The 23894-nt window shown below is 45.2% G+C and overlaps 1 protein-coding gene across 9 annotated transcripts in view; it reads right to left on the bottom strand.

Annotated features, from left to right (window-relative positions):
• The window catches only part of CALD1 (caldesmon 1), a 173885-nt gene that overhangs the window by 21412 nt on the left and 128579 nt on the right, over positions 1-23894 (bottom strand). For 7 of the 9 annotated variants that reach the window (XM_081926920.1, XM_081926925.1, XM_081926921.1 and 4 more), the window contains 3 exons: positions 5866-6012; positions 2906-4079; positions 2103-2186 (listed from right to left, as the gene is read on the bottom strand). In XM_081926920.1, coding sequence (XP_081783046.1) covers positions 2103-2186; positions 2906-4079; positions 5866-6012 — 1405 coding nt within the window. The remainder of the gene's footprint in view (positions 1-2102; positions 2187-2905; positions 4080-5865; positions 6013-23894) is intronic. The other 2 variants (XM_081926927.1, XM_081926928.1) reach the window with 1 other exon arrangement.

Raw genomic sequence — 23894 nt, 5'->3', positions numbered from 1 at the left:
CTGAGATTCCATCATGGAGGGCAGAACTCCAACCCAAATCTAGTAACACATGGTAGCTTTTCTAAGTTTGAGGCTGCAATTCTATAACACTTTACAGGAGTAATGAACTCAATGGCACTTACTTATGAGTAGGTATATATAGCATTGCTCTTTCAGTTTCACACTTCCTCTAATATTCCTGCCCCCAAAGACACCTAGACAAGTTTTTGATATCCTGCAAACTCATTTGTGATTACTTAATTTTCAGTTAAAATGTAGATAATTTACCAACAGCTCCTTAATCAGTTGACTGGCAACCAGCTGACTTAGAAGGAATATATAATGTGTGGTATTTTAATCTGGATCTCTCAAATACTTCTTTTGGACAATCCAAATCCTAACTGGATTTCAAGATCAAAATTCTCCAAAGAAAGTTGTGAGCCTTTTACGACCACAATTTAGACTAAGAGCTTATCCTCTTGTAAACATAAATGCATTTTAAAAAGAAAAAAAAGGGGGGTGGAGACTCTGTAAATAAAGAAAAGGAAAATAAAATGTGGTTCATGCTGCATGTCTAGCCAAATTGGAAGCAGGAAATACCACAAATATCATGTCATGAGAAAGCTTGCTTCAGTAAGACGTTTGCAGGCCAACTCTGCACACCCAGAATTTTAAGGTAGTCTAGAGAAGCAAACTGACTCTAGGATGTAAACTGAACTGGATACAGAACGATGGTCGCCCTTGTGAACTGGAATCTCTTCTCGTTTTCACAGTTTTGCTTTTCCTTGAGAAATTGGTGAATGGTCAAGCTCATCACTTAATTGCCAACAACACATAGCACTTCATTAAGCATTTAAGGATGGGAACTGACCAAAATATAGCCTTTTCTCAGCTTGCTTTAAAAGTACACAGGTAAATCCTTTGTTTTATGGGTCAGGCAACAGATGATACTTGCCAGTTTGATCCTCATGGAACTGGGACCATGGGTAGTGAAAAGGGATGGAGGAGAAAGTCAATTTACTTTACATTTCAAGTCAAATCTACCCAATTCGCAGGTGAACCGAAACACAACAATCCTTTCTCTGAATTTTGCAGTGTGGTTCACCACTCAAGTAATGTGTTCAAAAATGCATATGCTCAGGCAAACTTTATAAAGAGGCATAGATTGGTGGGAAATTGTTTGCAAGTATGCGTATGTTAGGCAAAATTAAATAAAAAAATTGTTATTGGGATAAATTCAGAATTATGAGGACTTGAAAATAAATGCAAACTAGACTAAAGACTGGGGGGGGGGGACGAGAAACTGAAATTGAAAGATTCACTCAAACGAAACCTACATTATGGTTCTTGCATAAGTGAGCCAGACCCTGAGTTTCGGAATGATACTCTGGGGCCCAGTATTCTTTACTTACCATACAGTGAAACACAATGGCACCAGCTCCTGTGTTTACAGAAGAAATGCAATGCACTGTATTTTGTAAAAATGTATTTTTTCAACAAGGGGGAGGAAGCTGGAGTCTGCATATTTTATATTATGAAATGGAAAATCATTAGTTAAGTTCAGACTAAGGAGCTAAAGGTTTCTTGGGGTATCCGTCATTAAGAGAATAAATTACCAATTCCAGGAAAAGAAGTTATGAGGAAATGGAGGGAGAAATTGAGAAACGGAAGGTTAGTCGGTGCCAGTCCAGAACCCCAACACCAGATGCTCCCTTAACCTATTAAAAATACAGGACCAAAGACCACATCCTGCACTCTGTACAGGGATGTGGGCTGACGTTGACTGAATGGGAATGTGATTGTTTCATCTTACACCTGGATGCAAGCTAAGGCTGGGGCATGCTAAACTAGTCTCATGCCTGTTTTACCACACACACCCAGTTTCACAAAGCTTTGACTCAGCTCACGTCTTGCTATTGGCTGTTATCTTCTTGCGACCTTCCTTTCCTTTTCCCAGTGGGAAACGGCGCTCTGGAGTCAAGGTGCTCCTACACTTGGAAGGCGCATTAAATGGCTTTGACTTTTGCTGAGTGACTCTCCTCTGAGCTTATTTTACAAATGTCTGGGGCTCTGTTCCACTTCCCACACACTCTCCCCCCCCCCCAAAGCAACAGGTTAGTTACCTCCTCTTTTTTGAAGGCTGGTCGGAGTTTGTCATCTTGAGGCTTTTCCTTTTTAGCTTCCACTTTAACCTCTTTCTCTTCCCCCTTTTGTAATGTTTCCGCAAGACGAAAAGATCAATTTCCATGGCAAACCCTGCCCCATCTGCCACGGCGTCAACCAAGCTTGTGCTCACATACCCCCTGGTTCCGTGCCACTGCTGCTGCCGCCGTGCAACACAACTCCCTCCGGGTGGTAGCACAGTGACTTCCACATCCCTCTTGCACGCCCGTGCTCTCTTCCCTCCGTTCTGGAGTGCCCCGTGTCTGCGCATAGCCCAGCAGAGCTCGGTCTGTGCTTGGCTCTAATACTCAAGGGTGCTTATCTGGCACTTCCGCCACAAACGTTTGCTGGGTGCTCGTCCACAGACCGCCCATGCCGTGCCTTTGTACCTTGCATATGCGCCCGGCTATTGCCCCTGGCCAACTGGCAGCCGCGGAAAAAGAAGGCAAGGGAGACGGTGAGGGTTTCAGATCATGCACAAAATCCCACTGGAAGATCTGAGAGCCAAGAAGGGAACAAACAGACATGCACCACCATGCACTATGTTAGCGAGAGTTGGAAGCCATAAGTTTAAGAACAAATAATAATAATAATAATAAAGATTCTTCCTTTTTTTGCAAGAGTTAGTGGTCAAAAGTGCAGAGGGATGACTGTGAGCAAGTCACAATCCAGCCATTTTTTGGTTTTGTTTTGGTAAAATGCATTACATTTCCCACGAAACACAAGTGTAGTAAGTTGGCTGAGTGCAAAATGTTTACTGTACCTGTTTTCTCAGGGAAGCTGCCGGGGCTTTTTCCTCTTGCACTTTCTTCTCTTTTACCTGTTTGTCTTCTATTTTCTTCTCTTCTCCCTTCCTCCCTTTTGCCTGATCTACCTTGGTCTCCTCAGCCTTTTGCTTTGCCTTCAACCTTTCCTCTTCTAGCTTAGCCTTGTCTTCTGCTGCCTTCTTTGCCCTCTCCCGTTCCTCAGCCTCCCTCTTTGCCTGTTCCTTTGCCCTTTCCTCGGCAGCTTTCTTCTCTTCGGCCGCCTTAGCCCTTTCCCTCTCCTCAGCTTCACGCCTCTCTTTCTCCTGGGCAGCCCTTCTCTCCTCTGCCTCAATCCTCTTCCTCTCTTCCTCCGCTTTCCGTTCTTCTTCTGCTTTGATCCTTTCCCTTTCCTCTGCTTCTAACTTCTCTTTCTCCTCAGCTGCCCTTTTCTCTGCTTCGAGCCTCTCTCTCTCCTCCTCAGCCCTCCTTTCTGCCTCTGCTTTAGCCCTCTCCATTTCTTCTCTCTCAAGCCTTTCTTTCTCCTCTAATTTTTTCTTTTCTGCCTCTGTTTCATCTTCTTCTTCTGTCTTTTGATCTAAGGCTACGGTAATATTTATTACCTCCCCACTCCCTGTTTCCTCCTCAACTGCTAGGGCATCGGTGCCGTTTTCTACTTTTCCCTCATCTGCGTTTACCTCAAAATGTTTTATTTCTACCACCACAGCTTCTTCTGCATTGTCTACTGTTTCCTTTTCTAATGTTACTTCTACCTGATTATCCTCTATGGTTCTTTCCTTTGGCTTCTCGTTTTGAGGTTCTTCCTTGTCTTCCTCATCTTTCTTCTCGTCTTCCTCGTCCTGTCTCAAGTTGTTCCTCTGGTACGATTTGGTGATGGTTTCAGTTTCCTCTACCTCATAGCGTCTCCTATGGGTGTCCACTTTTTCATCTTTCTCTGGGGTCTCGTTTTCTTCCACGTTGTTCATCTCCTTTTTGCTTATGAGTGACAGGCTCTCGTCAGTAATTGTCGGGTCAAACTCCTTCTGGCGTTCCATGGCTTCTTGGAGACGCTTCTGGCGCCTTTCTTCTCTCCTGGCCAGCCTCTCCAGGAACACAGAATCATCATCCCCATCCCCTTGACTATTTGTAACGGTGGTAACTGTTGTCATAGTACTTTTGGTCTCTTCTTCAATGCTACATAAGACACAAAATCAGGAATACCTTGTGAGCCTTCAGCCACAACAAAGTGCTTTGGTTTTACGTCAACTATTACATTAACTTTCTTTATCATAATATTTATAAGCCGCCAACTCCTAGAGGAGCACAATGAAATCAGTAAAATATCATCAAAGTGAAAAATCATAAAATAGAGTGGTATCTTGGTTCTCAAACTTAATCCGTTCCGGGAGTTTGTTCGACTCGTGAAACTGCTAAAAAACCAAGGCGTGGCTCCCAATTGGCTTCAGGAACTTCCTGCACTCAAATGGAAGCCGCGTCAGACGTTCAGCTTCCGAAAAAGGTTCGCAAACCAGGACACTCACTTCCGGGTTTGCAGCGTTTGGGAGCTGATTTGTTTGACAACTAAGCTGTTTGCGAACTTAGGTACTACCGTGCAGGACAAATGATGGACACTGAATCAAATGAATTATCTAAAAACATCTGGAGAAACAAGAATGTTTTCAGGGGTGGCAAATGTTAGAATGCATGGACATTCCATGAAGCTGAATGTTGAAAGATTCAGGACAGATAAAAGAAAGTACATCTATATCCCACAGGAGGCCACCAAATCTAGATGCCTTTAAAAGAGGATTAGTCAAATTCATGGAGGAGAGGGACATTCATGACTATAGGCCAGGCATGGCCAAACTTGGCCCTCCAGATGTTTTGGGACTACAACTCCCATCACCCCTAGCTAACAGGACCAGTGGTCAGGGATGGTGGGAATTGTAGTCCCAAAACATCTGGAGGGCCAAGTTTGGCCATGCCTGCTATGGGCCATGACTGCTATGCTCTGCCCCCACAACTAGAGGCAGTAATGCTTCTGAACACCAGGTTTTGGAAAGAGCAGGATAGAACAATGCTCTTGAGCTCAGGTCCTGCTTGCAGAATTTCCCACAGGCCTCTGGTTGGACACTGGACTAGATGGGCCACTGGTCTGATCCAGCAGCCTCTTCTTATGTTCTTATGTTCTTCTTATGTTCTTATGTTCTTAAATATCAGAACTGTAGGGGCCTGCTTGATCTCAGTTAGGGGAAGTGTTGCCAGATGTCATAAATTTGACAAAGTTTGGTTCCCTCTTAGTGAGTTATGTAAACAAGAATCTCGCTCCTCCTCCTCCTCTTCCTTTCACCCAGGCTTCCTTTAGGGTGGCGGACCTATTTACAAATGCAATTATGTATGTTCGCTTCCTAGTCACGAACCCAATGTTTGCAATTCTTACTGTATCTTTGGTTTGAACCCTTGTGCTGGCTGTACTTACCAGGGCTGCTCAATTTGAAGCACTCTTCTCTTCTGTGTTGGCAATGTTAAAACTTTCAATCAAATGTTTGTTTTTAAAAATACACTTTGTGTTCCAGATTACTGGTGCCTCTATTACACTAAAGATAGATGATATAGAACAGGCATCCCCAAACTCGGCCCTCCAGATGTTTTGAGACTATAACTCCCATCATCCCTGACCACTGGTCCCATTAGCTAGGGGTGATGGGAGTTGTAGTCCCAAAACATCTGGAGGGCCAAGTTTGGGGGTGCCTGATACAGAACATTGGGTTAAACAGCAGAAACAGAGCCAGCCCACCTATTAGGCCGGGTGAAGCAGCCGCCTCAGGGGCACAGCAGCAGAAAGCGGTACATTCACCTTTTGCCTCAGGTGGTAAAACAGGACAGGTCACCCCTGAGCAGGAGCTATTACATTACTTGACACTTCTCTGCCCTGATTTGTCAGGCAAGCCAAGAACAGAGTCATAGAGTCGAGTCTTACTTGTTTTGGGCATTGACTTCAGGCTTCTCTATCACTTGCCCTGTGAAGTCATCATCTTCCTTTTGCCGCAGTCTTTCTTGCCGGGCCCGCCTGCGGCGTTCTCTGGCAGCCTCTTCCTCGTCGTCGTCATTTCTTTGGTAGGCTAACCTGCAAAAGACCATTTGGGAGAGGTCAGAGCCTTTATTCAATCCATTCTGGAGTGATTGTGAGCCTGAAAACCACTTTTCTGTTGTTCATTCCAATAGTCAATGTGGCGCATTGACGTTAGACTGTTTCTAAGGTTACAGAGTTTCTACTATTGTACAACACCAGCAACATATGCGCGGAGGAAGCAAAACAGAAAAGAAGAGAAAGAAGGCAGGTCTCTGTACCCAGCAAGCCTACAATCTGAAATTTGGCCAGAGTGGGAAGTCTACAAGAAGAGGGAAGGGAAGGGAAAGGAGTAGGGTGGCAAAGCAAGAGGTGATTGCCAGGAATTGCATGCAATTAACATGGTGCTGTGATCTAAACCACTGAGCCTTGGGCTTGCCGATCAAAAGGTTGGCGGTTTGAATCCCCGCGATGGAGTGAGCTCCCATTGCTCAGTCCCAGCTCCTGCCAACCTAGCACTTCGAAAGGACATCAAAGTGCAAGTAGATAAATAGGTACCACTCTAGCGGGAAGGTAAATGCCGTTTCCATGTGCTGCTCTGGGGTTAGTGTTCTGTTGCGCCAGAAGCAGATTAGTCATGCTGGCCACATGACCTGAAAAAACTGTCTGTGGACAAACGCCAGCTACCTCAGCCTATAAAGTGAGATGAGCGCCATAACCCCAGAGTCATTCGCAACTGGACTTAACTGTCAGGGGTTCCTTTAATATTCCCTGGTTTTGTTTCTGATGGAGGCGAGAACCAAAGGGTTAAGTGAAAGGCTTTATGGGGAAAAGTGAAAGGTGTTGGGTCATGAGGTGCTCCAGGAGGGATGTTCAGGCATTGAGGGGCATCAAGGGCCTTGTAAGTTCCAAAATGAACCCATGTGGCTGTTTACCAACAGCTTGGTGCAAAAACACCTTTTTCATGGGGGAACGTGGAGTCGTCATGTCGGAAGCTGCCCTAAGGGGGAGGAGTGAGAAAGGGAGAAAAAGCTGTATCAGCAGACATTTCACACCCTGGCTTTACGAGTTCCAAAAGAAACTTAAAAGCCAATGTTGCCGTTAACGTGCCAGAGCTGGAGTGGAAGCTATGCTCCCATGCTGTGTTTCTTGGCTTTGGCACGGCGCAAGCTTTTGTTGTGGTTGCTTTGCCCCTGCCCCTTGTTCCACCACAACTGTTTCTTTTAATCTTGCTGGTGAGACCATGCCATAAAAAGAAGAAAAAGTGGGAGGAGGCATGTGTCAGCAGGGCAGCCCTTGCGGTTGGAAGAGTTCAAAGCAGAGACAAAGCAGAAAGCCTTGACCCTAAATGAGAAGGATCTGGTACGAATAAGGGATAAAGCAGAGCCCTATCCTGGCATTCAAAACAATGAGGCACCAACTCTGGGCGAGCATCTGCAGCAGGGAATCTGCTTTACTTAAAAATTTAGAACCCTGGAAGCCATGCATAAAAGTTTCCCACCCAGTGCTGGATTTACGTATAAGCTAAACAAGCTATAACTGAGGGCCCTACTCTCTTGGCCCCCCCCCAAAAAAAATAAAAGGGAAAAAAATGGATGTACATTTCCAAAATATAAGACAAAAAACAAATAAAATAAAACCTACGTACAGCAACAGTGTTTTATGTTGTGTAGGCTCCTATGATGTAAGTAATGGACCCCGCCTGCTAGCCTGCTCCCTAAAAAACACACTGGTTTGCTCATTTCTATATATAGGGTGTCTACATTCTGCATGGACTGGTTGCATGTTCAACAATTACTTTGAAAAAATACATATTTTGTTATGTGCAAATGGCTTGAGATACCTATTAGGTCCATAAATTACCACATAGCATATATTCAACACGAAAAAACAGTGACAATTTGCTGTTGAGAAAGGACAGCTGGACACATAAAGGGCCCCATTACCTTCAGTAGCTTAGGGCCTCATCAAACCTAAATCTAGCCCTGGTAGGTGATGTTGCCAGCTAGAAGAAAAGGAACACCATGGGGAAGGAATTGGGTTGGGTTTGCATATTAATACAATCCTATCTAATCTGTCCTTCCCGAAACAACACAAACCAAAATACACCTGTCCTGCAATAGTCACGCTTCCCAGAATTTTGCAAAACAGTTCTCCAACCCCAAAAGGGAGTTCTAATCCAACTTAGATGTCCTGGCATCGCAGCATTTTGCATTTCATCCATTCCCAATATTACAGAAGGAAAGATATGAACAAGGCGTACAGCTGCCAGCCATGCGCTTAGTTTTAGGTCTAGTGAAGAAATGCAAGAGATAGATAAAACAAAGGTCAATCAATAAAAGGTAACGCTTTATTTGGTCCTCACAGACACCTCATACTTTGCCTGGCTAACTGTGCCTGCCACATCCAGAACATGCTACATGTCTGTTTCTCTTAATAAACATAAACTGCAAAAGGCAGACACTTGTTACCAAACACCATGAAGCTGGGACCCATAATGCATGCTGTGGGCCCCCTGCAACATTCCATGCAAGTGAGATATTCCCCAGCCAGGGCAAACATTCATTTCTGCCTCCTTTCTAAGCAACCCAGGATGTCAAATCAACAATGCCCTTCTCCAGAATGCAACTTGCACAATCCACACTGAGATAACGTTCTCTCTACCTGCAGCATGTCTCTTAACAAACCTTTTCCCTGGTTGAACATCTGCTTGCTGCAAGCTATTTTGTCACCGCTGGGAAAACAGCTCCATAATGATAGGCTTCTCTGCTCTCCTGACCATCTGATATGCCTTATTAAATATTCAGCTGAAAGGAGGATGTTGTGAGATAAGAGCACTCTTCTCTCTTTCGCTCTTTGCTTAGGGCATTTCCCATATATGGTGCAGCCGGGAACAGGAAGTGCACTGCTTCGTTAAACCAGGGGTAGATCACAGGGGGCCTCTGAACGTTGCTGAACTCCCATCAGCCCCAGTTAGCGAGCCCATGGTCAGGGATGATGGGATCACAGGAAGCTGCCTTCTATGGAGTCAAATCCACTGGTCCATCTAGCTCAGTGTTTCCCAAACTTGGGTCTCCAGCTGTTTTTGGACTACAACTCCCATCATCCCTAGCTAGCAAGGGATGATAGGAATTGTAGTCCATAAGCAGCTGCAGACCCAAGTTTGGGAAACACTTGATCTAGCTCAATATTGTCTACAATGATGGCCAGCAGCTCTCCTGGATTTCAGACAAGGGGTCTTTCCCGGTCCTGCCTGAAGATGCACTTTCCGCATGCATAGCAGAGGCTCTAGCACTGAGAGGCTGAAAATCTCACCCCCAACCTTGCCTTAAGAGAGTCATAGCTGGAATAACTCTAGAGGCCCTCTGCCACTGCACTTTTGTTTTTACATCAGTCTGGCTGCTTGGCTCTCCTTTCTATATAGTCATTTTTAATATGCCATACCAGGGGGAGGGGGCATTTTCAGAGAGGGGTTGTGCCTGGGGAAGGAATAACCCCTCCCTTCTTAGCATACTGGGGACATAGACACAGACACACAGAGACACACATGCCATGCCCCCCGTGTAATTAATTGCAGAAAAACAGAGGATGTAACAGCATTCAAGGCATTAAGCATCAACATGCCGTTCGCCTCTGAATCTCCATGTTCAGAAGCAGCTTAGCTCCGAAGGCCAGTTCCTGGGGAGCAGCGGCAGGAGAAGCCTGTGGACTTCATGTCCTGCTTTTGGATTTTCCCAGAGACATCTGGACAGCCACTATGAGAAACAGGATGCTGAACTAGGCGGGCCCTTGGTTTCATCAACCAAAGCCCTGCTTGAGTCTTTTGCAGGAACCACAGAGATAATGTGTGTGAAGCCCTTTGAAGGCTTGCTGGCTTGTCAAGCAGATAAATAGGTCCAGATAGGTCAGGCAACTTGTCTTGCATAAGCTGTATGCAAGACGAGCCACGTACGCTGAGGTGGTCCCTTTCTCAATTCAGTCTAAAATCTACCAGCCTATGGTTTGCTTTCCGTCTTGCACACACCTTGATGTCATCATCTCCAGCCAAGGGACTGAGAAGACAGGTATGCCTTCTTTTACCGTAATGCCTCTCTTCTTCCAGAAGTGCCTCCAGATATTCTGTTTCATGACTTCAACATTTTGACCCTAGTTATGTTACACACACACACACACACACAGGGTTTTTTTTTTTGGGGGGTGGAGAACTCCCGTCACCAAATCTGAAATGTAGATTTTGAAGGAGAGCTGTAGTTCAGCTCATGTATCGGTTTAGAAAGTGGGAATCGGGTAAGATTACATCTCTGTCTGCTTGTTCCAGTACCTATAAGAAAATGTTTGCACGTCATGAAGAACCTTAGACTGTTTCAGTCCTACATCAAATGACAAAGTCATTGCAGTGTTGTTGTTGTTGTTTAGTCGTGTCCAACTCTTCGTGACCCCCTGGACCAGAGCACACCAGGCACTCCTGTCTTCCACTGCCTCCCACAGTTTGGTCAAACTCATGTTTGTAGCTTCGAGAACACTATCCAACCATCTCGTCCTCTGTCGTCCCCTTCTCCTTGTGCCCTCCATCTTTCCCAACATCAGGGTCTTTTCCAGGGAGTCTTCTCTTCTTATGAGATGGCCAAAGTATTGGAGCCTCAGCTTCACGATCTGTCCTTCCAGTGAGCATTCAGGGCTGATTTCCTTAAGAATGGATAAGTTTGTTCTTCTTGCAATCCATGGGACTCTCAAGAGTCTCTTCCAGCACCATAATTGCATTACGTCATTGCAGTACGTACACATAAAAAAGGTTCACTAGGAAAGAGGAGCCCTTTCTCTTGCTAAACTTGCTAATGTGATGTACACACCGGGGCAAGGAAGTGGTTGGAATTCTTAGCTGCCCTTAATATCTGCATTTACATCCTGCTAAAAATAAAATGGGATACACCACCAGCTATTTATCTCCTCCCTCAAGAGGCATTATGGTTTTGGCCACTTGCGACAACATTTCTCGACATTTCAGCTATTTCCACTCGGAGCTGTAGGTTTTTGCTCTGACTGCCCATCAAGGCTCTGTGATTTGACGCTGCTTGTTCTCTCTTTTGAGCTGTCTGTTCTCATCAGCTGCATTACACTTAATAGTATTTATTTGTCTTAGGGAAGCTCCAAAATGTCTCAATCCAGACCGCTGAGGTAGGTACAGCACGGAGAAGTTGCAGGTTTTGTTTCCAAGGAACTTCCCGCGCAAGTATTACATACGCCAACCAGATTGCAAAAAAAGAGGGGGGAGAAGGAGAAAACATGCAGCTTGGTGGATTAATTGGATGCAGAGCTGGATTGTTTACAAATCTATTCTTAAAATTTAATTCATCTCTTCCTATCTAAAAATACATCTTGGCAAACATATAGCTCAGAGAAGCTCAAGCCTGGCAAAGCAGCTAGGAAATGGAGAATGTCTCCTGGGGAATCACAGCATGACAGACTAAGGGCTGAATTGAAGTCTGTATTGGGTGCTAGAATGGACCATATTTAAGGGCCCCCAATTGCATGAGTTCAGATGCACACCGTGAATTATAATGTGAAGACATTCTCCCTATGAGACCACAATGGTAGAGCACATGCATTGCATGCAGGAAGTTCCAAATTCAACCTGCAACATCTTGACTTTAAAGCCTGGTAACATAATTGGGAGAAACCCGTGCCCCAAGCCAGTTTGGCCCCTGATGCAAAGCCTAAAATAGCACGCCCTTGCCCACCAGGGAAGAAGGGGTGAGTGAAGATCTACATCAGGAACAAGAGGGGGGAGAAATTTGACACCAGGATCTGCTGCCCCTGGCAATCCCACCATCTGAGGAGGTTGCCTAATAGGTGGGCCAGCTCTGCCTGGAGAGCTCCTGCTATTCAGAGCGGCTAATAGTGATGAAGGAGAAATTAGTTTGTTCTGTATTTTAAAGCAAAACCAACCTAATTTGATGGTTTGTGCCTTATAGATTCTCCAGTATTAGACAGCGTAGGCCTTTGCATAACATATAGGCTACTTTGTTGGATAAAGTCCACCAATATCTATAGGCAGCCCCTATTTTTTTAAAAATGGTAGAAAGACTGATCGTTTGCTTCATAGCATGCGACACAAGCTGATTCTACAAAACACATCTGCAGCAAGTCTATAAATTGCCTCCTGCTTATATCTCAGGAAGAACTGCAGGCAAGGCAGCCTGTAAAGAGAGCAAAAATAAAACCTTCAGCTACTGAAACAATGTTAAATTTTCCTCCAACGAAAAGATAAAAGGGCTTTGCTGGAAGCATCCCAAAGCCAAAGCGAGTAATGTGCTCAATATGCGGAGTCTACAATGGTTTGCTGGGTTGCCGCATCTACGATGGGTTTGAGACTCAGTGCTCTGGGAGTGCAGCCTTTTTTAACCTTTGCCACAGACCACCCAAAAGATACACATGTCCAAAGGTGGGATATCACACTTCTGTTTTTTATGGATGGGAAATCCGCCATTTTCAGCTTCTCTCAATTTCTCATTTTCCCAATCTCCAATTCAGTTCTCCATGTTAGTTTGTATTGTGCACAGTCATATAAAACATAGTGGCAGCACCAAAATATCTCTTTGGCCAGGTATTGTAAATCCCATCGCTGTCTGAGTGGGATAATATAGAACTGGAAATCACAGACACTGGCAAAATAAAAGGAACTAAACATGGAAGTTATGGAGTATATACCTTGCTTGGAATGGAATAAATTTTGATGCTAGGGTGGCCAGTCATACACTGCCAAGAGAGAAAGTTAATCACTCCCCGCCCCCCAAAAGGACAGAAAGATAGACACTTGCATAAAATTGGCAAATGTGAATTCATATGAACAGAGGCAAATTTAGAAACAATTTAGAAGAAATTCATCTCCACGCTGTGGGGAAGATTGTGACCAGGTGACTGTGTGCCTGCTTAGTCTCTCGGGGTTGATGTGCTGCTACAAAGGACCGCCTGCTCTTCCTTCTTAGAGTTATTTATCTTTAAGCTGACTTGGACCAGACAGCCCTTCAAACAGAGGACTATGACATGCGGTCAACAGAGTTTGTTCCATAATGTATTAATTCAGGGCCAGCCCACCCAGGAAGTAGGGTGAAGCAGCCGCCCAACTTCTGTCAGAGAAGCAGCACCAAATTCTCATGCCAGATCTTGTGAGACCCTATGGAGTGCGAGAAATGAGATCTGGCAGAAAATCGGTGCCTATGGCAGGGCCATTTCTCCACCACTGGCAGAGGCGGTGCAGTGGGGCCAGAGGAGGCGAGTGATCCAGCAAAGGAGGAGGCACTGCAGGGAGACAGAGTGGGGCAGCACTTCTCATTTCACCTCAAGAGGAAAAACTGGGACGTAACACCCCTGTGTGCATTGCACCACGGTCCTGCTTGCAGGCTTCTGATTGGCATCTGATTGGCCACTGGTCCAGAACGCTGGACTAGATGGACCTGAGTCACCAGGGCTCTTCTTCACAAGTCTATGTTCTAGTAGGTTGTGCTCAACTTAGATTGCACAGCTATATCCATATTCTAATAAGAGAGGTGAGAAATGTCCCCATTGTGATGGCTTTTCTACCAGAGAGCAGGCTTCCCAACCAACAGGGAAGTGCTTTGCATGTGTTTCCTAGATGATACGTATCCATGGAGTGTTTCCTTCCCCCCTTTTCCAGCTGGTGGACTAACTATTGCTAGCAACCAGAAAGCCATGCGTGTGAAAGAAAGACCCACACCAAACAAGAGCTGACTGTGAAATTTCACATTAATTGAAATAAACTGGGCTGATTTGGAGGGAGGGGAGACCTGGCTTCCCAAAGATGTGCTGTGCTGAGCTGTGTGGCATGTGGAGAACAGAGCTAACAAGAATCAGATGCCCCACATTCCTACATCGCCAACGTCTCCATATACTTGCTGGATGGATAGATACCATGCACAGCAGAAAGGATCTTTCTTCAAAGTGGGGGATTTGCAGCAGACCTTTGCCAAGCACTCTGGTGCAATTAAAAAATAGGCTGCTGAACTTCCTTTCTAACCAATGGAAACCAAGCTATCATTTGTGATGAGGCGAGACACCGAGTCACCACCTCTCAGCCTCAGTACCCCTGCTTGCAAACATAAAACTGTTGACCAACCTCACAATACCACTGTAGCCATGAATAAGGAAGGTCTCATATTATATTATTATTATATTATTATTATATAATAATAATAAAAATATTATTATTATTATTATTATTATTATTATTATTATTATTATTATTAAATTACTTATATATTGCCCATCTGGCTGGGTTTTCCCAGCCACTCTGGGCGGCTTCCAACAGGAGATTAAAAATACATTAAAACATCAGTCATTAAAAAACTTCCCTAAACAGGGCTGCCTTCAGATATCTTCTAAAAGTCAGATAGCTGTTTATTCCTTTGACATCTGGTGGGAGGGTGTTCCACAGGGAAGGAGCCACTACCAAGAAGGCCCTCTGTCTGGTTCCCTGTAACCTCACTTCTCGCAGTGAGGGAACCGCCAGAAGGCCCTCGGCGCTAGACCTCAGTGTCTGGGCCAAACGTTGGGAGTGGAGACGCTCCTTCAGGTATACTGGGCCGAGGCCATTTAGGGCTTGAAAGGTCAGCACCAACACTTTGAATTGTGCTCGGAAACGTACTGGGAGCCAATGTAGGTCTTTCAAGACCGGTGTTATGTGGTCTCGGTGGCCATTCCCAGTCACCAGTCTAGCTGCCGCATTTTGGATTAATTGTAGTTTCCTGGTCACCTTCAAAGGTAGTCCCACATAGAGCGTGTTGCAGTAGTCCAAGCTGGAGATAACCAGAGCATGCACTACTCTGGCGAGACAGTCTGCGGGCAGGTAGGGTCTCAGCCTGCATACCAGATGGAGCTGGTAGATAGCTGCCCTGGATACAGAATTGACCTGTGCCTCCATGGACAGCTGTGAGTCCCACCTCCTTTCCACACACCCCAACTTCAAAACCATTTGACTTCCTCCCTTCAGCCCATCCCGGTTCCCACTTCATAAAATGGCTAAGACTGATGTCTTTGCTCCAACTTTTTGTAAACGGCTTTGAAGTGTTTTATGATCAAGGGGTGCATAAAGAATAAGCAATAAACTGGGAAGATTGCCATGTAAAAATGTCCTGAAATTCTGAAAGTTCTGAATACATTCCGAGAAAAACAGAAATATTTGCGTTATTTGGATTACACTCAGCGCCAAGCATGATCAAACAGTTTGGAAACATACGACGACACAAAACCGACCGCCTTTATTCCTCATATACAAGGGAGCTCATCTTTCCCTGCATGAGGAAAATAGTATGTCCAAGGGTACTGAAAATATTGAAGTGCCTTTGTAGACAAAACCAATATAGCACTGTCACTATTGTGGTTCTGAAAAGGCAGATTTAACCCAAACTGCTCCTGGTTGAATCAGCTGCTGTGCCCAAAGAAACTATTTCTTCTGACTACGATGAGGCACCAGGTCACCAGATGGCTGAAAGCAGCAGGCCTGAGTCGGCTCAGTGCCTGGATGTTAAGGCCACCTGGGAACCATATCTATGCCATCTTGGGTACCACAATTAAAGAAAAGCAGGGTATAAATATGAAGAAGTGTAAAATAATAGTTCACAAAAATGAAGATACAAAGCAGGTTTCTTAACCCTCAGAATCCTAGTTGCCCTCCTGTAGATCTGTCCCTGGGTAAGCTTCTTACAAAGAGAAGTTCACTGCCAAGATATTTAACATTTCTGGCGCTGCAAAGTTCTGCTGTAATTATGCTTAAGAGGCTTCAGACCTACACACAGCATGAGTGATATGTTTTATGGCTAAAAGCCTGTAGGCAATTTGGCTACACTGAGCCAAACAAAAGCCAAGGCTCCGTATCAGGTGTTCGCAGGCACAATTATTTCAGGGCTTTTAACTTAAAGGCACGCCGTCCCCAGTGTCAGATTCTTCAGAGAGGGGGGGAACTGTAGCTTACCATGGCAGGGGATAAATAGATATATTCTATCTAAAATAGATATGTTCTGTTTTAGATTCACAACCCAACTACCCCAAAAAGGCTTTTCAGAGAGCCAAAGAACGAGCTACAGAAAAAGGGCTGAGTTCGGCGCCGGCAGTCACCTCTTACATTTAATCTGCGGTTTCATCCAATTTGACTTCAATGGCACAAAACGTTCCTACGCACATGCTGATCAGCTCATCTTTGCCTTTAGTTAAGTGAAAAAGCAGTGCAAGGCGGCCAAAAATGGTTCCAAAGATAACACGAGGAAGACTGCTTAGCTTTGGTTGCTGCTAGACTTACAAGGCGTTGGTTGCTAAATGTCGCTAATGAGCCACCCGATGAGTGACAGCGATGATGCCATTTACCAAAGTTCTAAGAAAATGTTGTAATAAGAAACCATGGGAGGGGGGTCATACGAGTGTCTGCCTTGAGTTCACGCACAAGCCTCTTTCTCATTTCCTGGTGCATTCCTGATTTGCTCTCTTTTGCTATCAGGGCACTGTGGGTTAAACCACAGAGCCTTGGGCTTGCTGATCAGAAGGTCAGCGGTTCGAATCCCTGTGACGGGGTGAGCTCCCGTTGCTCGGTCCCTGCTCCTGCCAACCTAGCAGTTTGAAAGCATGTCAAAGTGCAAGTAGATAAATAGGTACCACTCCGGCGGGAAGGTAAACAGCGTTTCCATGCGCTGCTCTGGTTTGCCAGAAGCGGCTTAGTCATGCTGGCTACATGACCGGAATCTGTACGCTGGCTCCTTCGGCCAATAAAGTCAGATGAGCACCGCAACCCCAGAGTCGGCCACAACTGGACCTAATGGTCAGGGGTCCCTTTACCTTTACCTTAAATTTATGTTTAGCAACCATTCTGTGCATGTTAGGAAGTAGAATGAGAACTCCACCATTGTCCTATAGCTTCACCACCTTGAGGCTCCTGAAGATCTCTCTTGCTTCCTTTAAGATCAACCTCCCCAACCTTGCATCTCTCCATGCAGCTCAACTGCAGTTCCATCATTCCTGGCCATTGGCCGTGCTGGCTGCATTACAGAGCTCGTACTCCAACAACTTCTGAGAACCCTGCATTGGAGAAAGCTCTCCGGTGATTCCACACTTTCTCCCTTGCTGCTCTTTGGGCCTGGAAATGCCTTCAGGAATGCATCCATGAAAACATTTCCTTGACTTCACACTTATCCTCAAAATACGTCAGTGAGATCTTTTGGACAACCTGCTAGTCCTAAAGCCCAACTACAACTCATCCCAAAAATGTGCTAACTGAAACAATCACATGTTATTTTCCTCTTTACCCCCTTGCTTCCATTTCCTTTCTCAGTTGTCCCACTTATCTGATATATTTGAAAAGGTAATGATGGGGAAACAAATGTCAAAAGATTTTGAATAAATGGACAAGTTATAGGAATTGGATAGCATGGGAGGAAGCCAACTCAAGCATCCAAATTAGAATGAATAATCTGTGTACATGGTTAAAGATCTGAAGAGATAACAAGTTTTTGGGGGAGGGGTAAAGGGAAGGGAGGGAGGGGGAAATTAGGATAAATTAGTAGGGACAAAAGTATATATTGTTATGTATAACTAATAGGAGGATGATTTTGATGCATGTTATTGTTAGATTTTTGACTGAATTGTTTTTTTTTTTTTTGTTTTTGTAAGTTATTCAACAATCCTGGATGAAAGTGTGATAATAAAGAATGGGAAAATAAATAAATATTAAAAAAACACACATCCCACTTGAGTCTGTTTTTGGACTGAAAGGCCTTAAGAAAGTAAGACCAAACATATCTGTCCCAGCATCCTGTTCTCAGAGTGGCCAACCAGACACCCACAAGAAGCCCACAAGCAAGAGATGAGCATCATGCCTCTCTCCAGCTCATGACCCCCAGCAACAGGCATTCAAGGAGGCATCCTGCCTCTGATATTGGAGCTGGTGTATTGCCCTTATTGCAAAGAGTTGCTGAAAAGCCTGATCCTCCATTAGTGTTGCTATAATCTCCATTTAAAGACACAAATTGGGGAGCCACGACTATATCTTGTGGCAGCAAATTCCACAGTTCAACTATGCGCTGCGGGAAGCTGTAATTCCTGTTTTCTCATTCTTTGCAAGAATAGTTTTATATCAATAACAAAGAACAGCATATTCTTATTCTTATTATTTCTAAAACGCCCTCCGCGAAACTGAGAAGCAGAACAAAATGTGGTTCGTTTTCTGCGGATGCGTGGGAGAAAACCACACAGAAGAATTTGCCACAGACCCTAATGTGCCCGAAATCCACCCCCATGCCTCCCATTTCTCAGCAATATGATCAACGCTCTGGGAGAGATTGATGGCTTGGACATGATATAGAAATGCAGCAAGTGGGCACTGTGTTATTTGCCTATTCTAGGCCACACACAAGTGGGCAGCAGTGACCAACTGTAGCAACGCCATTTGGGGAGAGTCTTCCTATTTGGCCGCTATGTATATAGACTTGTCAGGTGGGAATTTCTCACTGCTAAGGCAGATTTCTATTCTCCCACAACGAACTCTGATCTGATGTTCCCTCTCTCCCTTTGGTCACTGTTAACTCCACGGGAGTTTTCCTACCAATGCTATCAACTGTTAAGTCTTTGAGTCTGGCTGCTAAATCAGTGCAGAAGACTGCACAGCACAGCTCTGGTCCGTTTAAAGCTAATGAGCACTTTGCAGCACACTTTGCAGCACACTTGCAAATGACTCACACTGCGTCGAAAGAACGCACACTGCACTTTAGTAGGCTTTGTAGAACCTCGGGTGAAAGATCAAAGCAGAACTCTACGCAAGATCTTTGCCGTTTGGAACAAAGAAAACATTGTTGCATCCCTTTATTCCAAGCTCTGGCAAACAGGTCTTGCAGTTCAGGCTTAAAGTGAGCATGAGCTCTGCCCAAATCAGAATCCTGGGTTCCAGGTAGGGCAGAAGCATTTCCTGACCATATGGAAGATCTGCTGCTTCCACAAGGAAGGCTCTAGTTCTTCCCCATTTAGGTAGTTTTAAAAAGGTGAAGAAGTACATAAACAGCATGTTACATTTGTCTATCTGTTTATCTAAACTCCTGCTAAGTTTCTAGCTCTCATGGTTTCAGAGAACAGCTTTTAAAACTAGAGCCGTTGAGTCTTCAGATCTGGGAAACCAAGCCAACTAAACATGCTCCATAGATCCCCACCGATCCATCCCAGCGGCAGAAAGGAGGAGATAGCACTGAAAGAATGTGGTATTGTTTCTTCACTGCAAGTGCTGCAGCAGACAGGGAAGATTCTTCGCTGTCTGTTTTGTTCCACTTGGCACTCTTAAAACACCCGCCTCCTCCTTCCTGTGCTACTGACGGGCACTTTCAAAGCACCAAAAATAAGCGGAATACATTTTTGCTTTGCGTTCCCTTTCTGCCGTGACACCCATCTGAAAACTTTCCCTCACATTCCAGCTCCTTTCCAGGAGGAAGCACTGAGGAAAAGGGCAGGGGGTGGAGGATGGGCAGAAGAAATCCAGTTGACAGAGATCAGCAGAATAGCAGCAAAGAGGAGCCCCAGACCAGATTTGCCCTACCTTTCAAAGACAGAAGCGGGAGCCTGATGCTGCTAGGCTTCAAACTTCCGTCAGCTTCAGAGAGCATGGTCAGGGCTGATGGGAATCCAACAATATCTGGTGGGGCACATCCTTGCCTTAAAAGCAGGGTGGCTGATCTTGTCAAAAGCACAGATGGAAGGGCCCCTATGCACACCCCCTATGTATTTATTTAAAAAATACAATCTCCCAGCTTGCATCCCAGCTGGCACTGAATTTCAGCAGTGCGCAAAACTCCAGAGGAAAAGGAGAAACAGAGGAATGAAAGATGCAAAGGGACCTGGATGATGGTTAAGATGTGCTAGTTGTTGTTGTTGTTTAGTCATTTAGTTGTGTCCGACTCTTCGTGACTCCATGGACCAGAGCACGCCAGGCACTCCTGTCTTCCACTGCCTCCCGCAGTTTGGTCAAACTAATGCTGGTAGCTTCAAAAACACTATCCAACCATCTCGTCCTCTGTTGTCCCCTTCTTCTTGTGCCCTCAATCTTTCCCAACATCAGGGTCTTTTCCAGGGAGTCTTATTTTCTCATGAGGTGGCCAAAGTATTGGAGCCTCAGCTTCTGTCCTTCCAGTGAGCACTCAGGCTGATTTCCTTAAGAATGGATAGGTTTGATCTTCTTGCAGTCCATGGGACTCTCAAGAGTCTCCTCCAGCACCATAATTCAAAAGCATCAATTCTTCGGCGATCAGCCTTCTTTATGGTCCAGCTCTCACTTCCATACATCACTACTGGGAAAACCATAGCTTTAACTGTACGGACCTTTGTTGGCGAGGCGATGTCTCTGCTTTTTAAGATGCTGTACCAAGACACAAACCTAGGCTTTGCTTCAGCTGAAGATGTGGATCTGCACACCACTCAGTAATGATGTATAAAAGTAACTTTCTGCACATCAAAAATGAACGGGGGAGAGCATTATGCGCCGATAGTTCTGACCTTCACAGCACACACCTCTACTTCTGTGGAAATGGGCACATTATCAGTGTGGTGCTGTAGTTGGAAAGAAGGACTGGGGAGATCCTGGTTCAAATCCCCAATGAACCATGGATCTCACTGGGTCACCTTGGGTGGGCTAGTCGCTCTCTCTCAGCCTAAGCTACCTTGCAGGGTTGTTTGTGAGGGTATAACGGATCTGTGGTGTATAAGCATCACGCAAGCAAATCAGGGCAGATAGAGGATGAATTATCATGGTCATATATCTTCCCCGCACATCCTCAATAAAGTCCAGGTAAGCTTTGTGCAAGCAAATCATGGTGAATGCTCAATAAATGGGGAGGAGCCCCTAATTCATGGTGGGACAACAGTTTTTCTGGCAGCATCTTCTGGCTCCAGGTATTTCAGCTTTGTTCACTGGACCAGTGAGTGACTCATTGAGCAGATACATAAAATATAATGAAGGGAGGGAGGGAAGGAAGGAAGGAAGGCTATAATGTCGTGACCATCGACTCTACAAGGGATTTCAACAGTGGAACAAACTGACTCGTGACCAGCTAAGCCAAACCACCGCTGCGCAGGCCAAACCACACCATATCCTCCTCAGTGAGAGAGGGAGTTAATATATGCACTGCCTCATTTCTTTGACCTCGCCAATAAAAGCTGTGCATTTTTTATTTGCCCTTATTAGGACAATCTCGGTTATCAACCTCTGGGCCCTAAAGTTTACTTTGCGAACATACGCTGCACATCAGCAATAAAAAAGCAAAATAAAATAAAGCACGCATCGGAAATTAAAAGGAACAGGGAAGAAATAAAAGCCTGGGAGTTCACTTGGGTTTGTGCAACTGCATCAGAATTTGTGACCAATTAAAAAAAGAGAGAGAGATTTTATTTTTTAAAAAAGAGAGTAATCTTATCTTGTTGATAATTTTAGCAAGGACTCAGATCTGCATCCTGTAACCTGTAAAATACAGAGTGCCTCTCAGCACATACCAAGTGTATTTGCCTGATTACCAAGGAAGCAAACTCTTAGTTGGTGCTGAGGCAAGTTTGAACCCTGCACCTCTCATTTTATGGACTAAACTGTATTAAATTCATTACACATAGCTTGAAGTCAGCTTGCTTATACGCTGACTGGGCGTTGCTTTAAACCAATTCAACACTAAGCCAGGATTCTTTGAAAGCCAAAGTAAACGCGAGCAAATTATCCAGAAGGATCAATATTCAATTATGATAGAAATCGCCCCTTACCAGTTCAGGGTGGGCGATGGTTGTGACCTGTCGTGTGGCAGCCATTTGCTTTCTCCCCAGCCACTGCGGAGCATCACAGGTTCCCGCCAGACCTGATTTGATCCAATCCATGGGGGTCTGGGGGGCGGGGCTTGGGGAGTGGACGTGAGTGTGGCAGTCTTCATTCAGGTCCACTCCCAGCCTATATAATGGGGCTGGCGCTGCTCTCGGCAGTACATTGGGCCGGGAGCATCACCCACCCGCTGCTCGTTATTGCCTTTGTGTAGGTGTCCTAAACCTTTCCTTCCAGGATGTTTTGTGGGCTTTGCTATAGTTTGTAAGGGTTGCCGTATTTGGAGCCGGGAAGGTATTTTCCCGGCTCTGCAGGTTTTGCCTTCCTTGATGCATTGTAAAACCCTTGTGCGTATGTATTTGCCAAATTTCTATCCCTCCATTCCTTCCAAAGAAGGTAGAACTCTCATGAGTGAACTGATTACTACTGTGAAAGAAATTTTGATGAAAAGACACTTGAAAGCCATTTAAAAGCCAATTAAATATATTTTTAAATAAACCACAGGTACACCTTCACTTTTACTTTTTGGGATGTCTTACTGCTGAATACACAAGAAGCTCCAGTGAGAATGTAGGCAAAGTCTAAGTCTACAAAACTCCATCCTTTTGAGAGCCAATTGGATTGGGGGGAAAACATCCAAAAATGGCACGGAAAATTTAGGTAGTGGGTGAGGGAAAACAACACCTTTAAAATGAGAAAATATTTTTCACAGTGGTGGAAAACTAGGAACGCACAAACACACGAATGCAAAGCGCGTACACACACAACCAAATACTTCTGTATGGAAATATTATTTTTTTCAATCAGGAGAGAGATAAACCTCTAGAGAGACCAGTGGAAACTGGCACATACACAAATATATCTACCTGAATGGAAATAGTTTTCATTCATTGTACTGAGAGCCCTCTGGCTACAAAGGCAGTGGTGACAAACTAGCTTGTTTGTAGAGATATAGCTATCAGTAAACTCATTTGGGAAGAATGGGGAGTATTTAACAAATACTACTGCTAATAATACGCTATAGTGAGAGTTAATGCAAATGATGGTTAAGAGGCTGCGTTTTAGGGCTCAGAAGTCCCCCGTTCAACACTCATTTCTAAGAACTTAGAAACAGCGCTGCTGGATAAGACCAAAGCCCCATCGACTCCATCATGACTCCATCATTCTGCCTTCACCGCAACCAACCAGAAGCTGTGAAGACAGGAAGCCTGTGAACAGGGCCTGAGCACAACAGCAACCCTTCCCTTCTGCAGCTCTCAGCAACCCTTAATCAGAAGCATGGTGCCTCCAACAGCGGTGGCAGAACATGGAGATCAAGGGTAGCAGCCTTATTCTCCTGGGAACCATTCAATTGTTTTTCAAAGCCATCCAAGTCAAGGGCCATCCCTGCCTCCTGTGGCAGTGAGTTCCACAGTTTAACTGGGTGCTTTCTGCCCTCCAACCTTCTGCTTCATTCGATGGCCACGAGTTCTAGCCTAATGAGAGAGGGAGGAAAGATCTTCCTTCCACCCATACTTTTTTGTACACTTCTGTCATGTCGCCTCTAACTTGTCTTTTCTCGAAAGACATAAGAAGATCCCCGCAGGATCCCCGAATTTTGACTTTGTCCCCAATCTTATTTCCCACACCAGCCGTCCAGACGTCTGTGGGAGTCCCACAAACAGGGCATGGGGGGGGACCCTGCCCTGCTGCCCAGTGGAGTATAGGGTCAGGTTAAAGGTGCTGGTCTTGACCTTTAAAGCCCTTTGTGGCTTAGGGCCCTCGTATCTATGGGACCGCCTCCCCTGGTATGCCCCGCAGAGGACCTTAAGGTCCATGAATAACCATAGTTTAGAGGTCCCGGGCCCTAAGGAAGTCAGACTATCCTCCACCAGGGCCTTCTCAGTGATGGCTCTGACCTGGTAGAATGCTCTGAGACTAGGGCCCTTCAGGATTAAAGCTCCTTCCGTCGGGCCTTTAAGATAGAGCTATTCCGCCTGGCCTTTAATTTGTAATTAAGCCTGATCTTTTATTTCCCTTCCCTTCCCTCCCCCTCCCCTTTTATGAAGATCACCCGCTCTGAGACCCCACAGCTAATTCTCCCCTGGCCTCCTCGCTGGCC

The sequence above is a fragment of the Podarcis melisellensis genome (assembly GCF_964234715.1).
Source record: "Podarcis melisellensis genome assembly, chromosome: 10".
Lineage (NCBI taxonomy): Eukaryota > Metazoa > Chordata > Lepidosauria > Squamata > Lacertidae > Podarcis > Podarcis melisellensis.
Note: the sequence above shows the minus strand (reverse complement) of the source record. Positions and strands in the feature narration are given on the sequence as shown.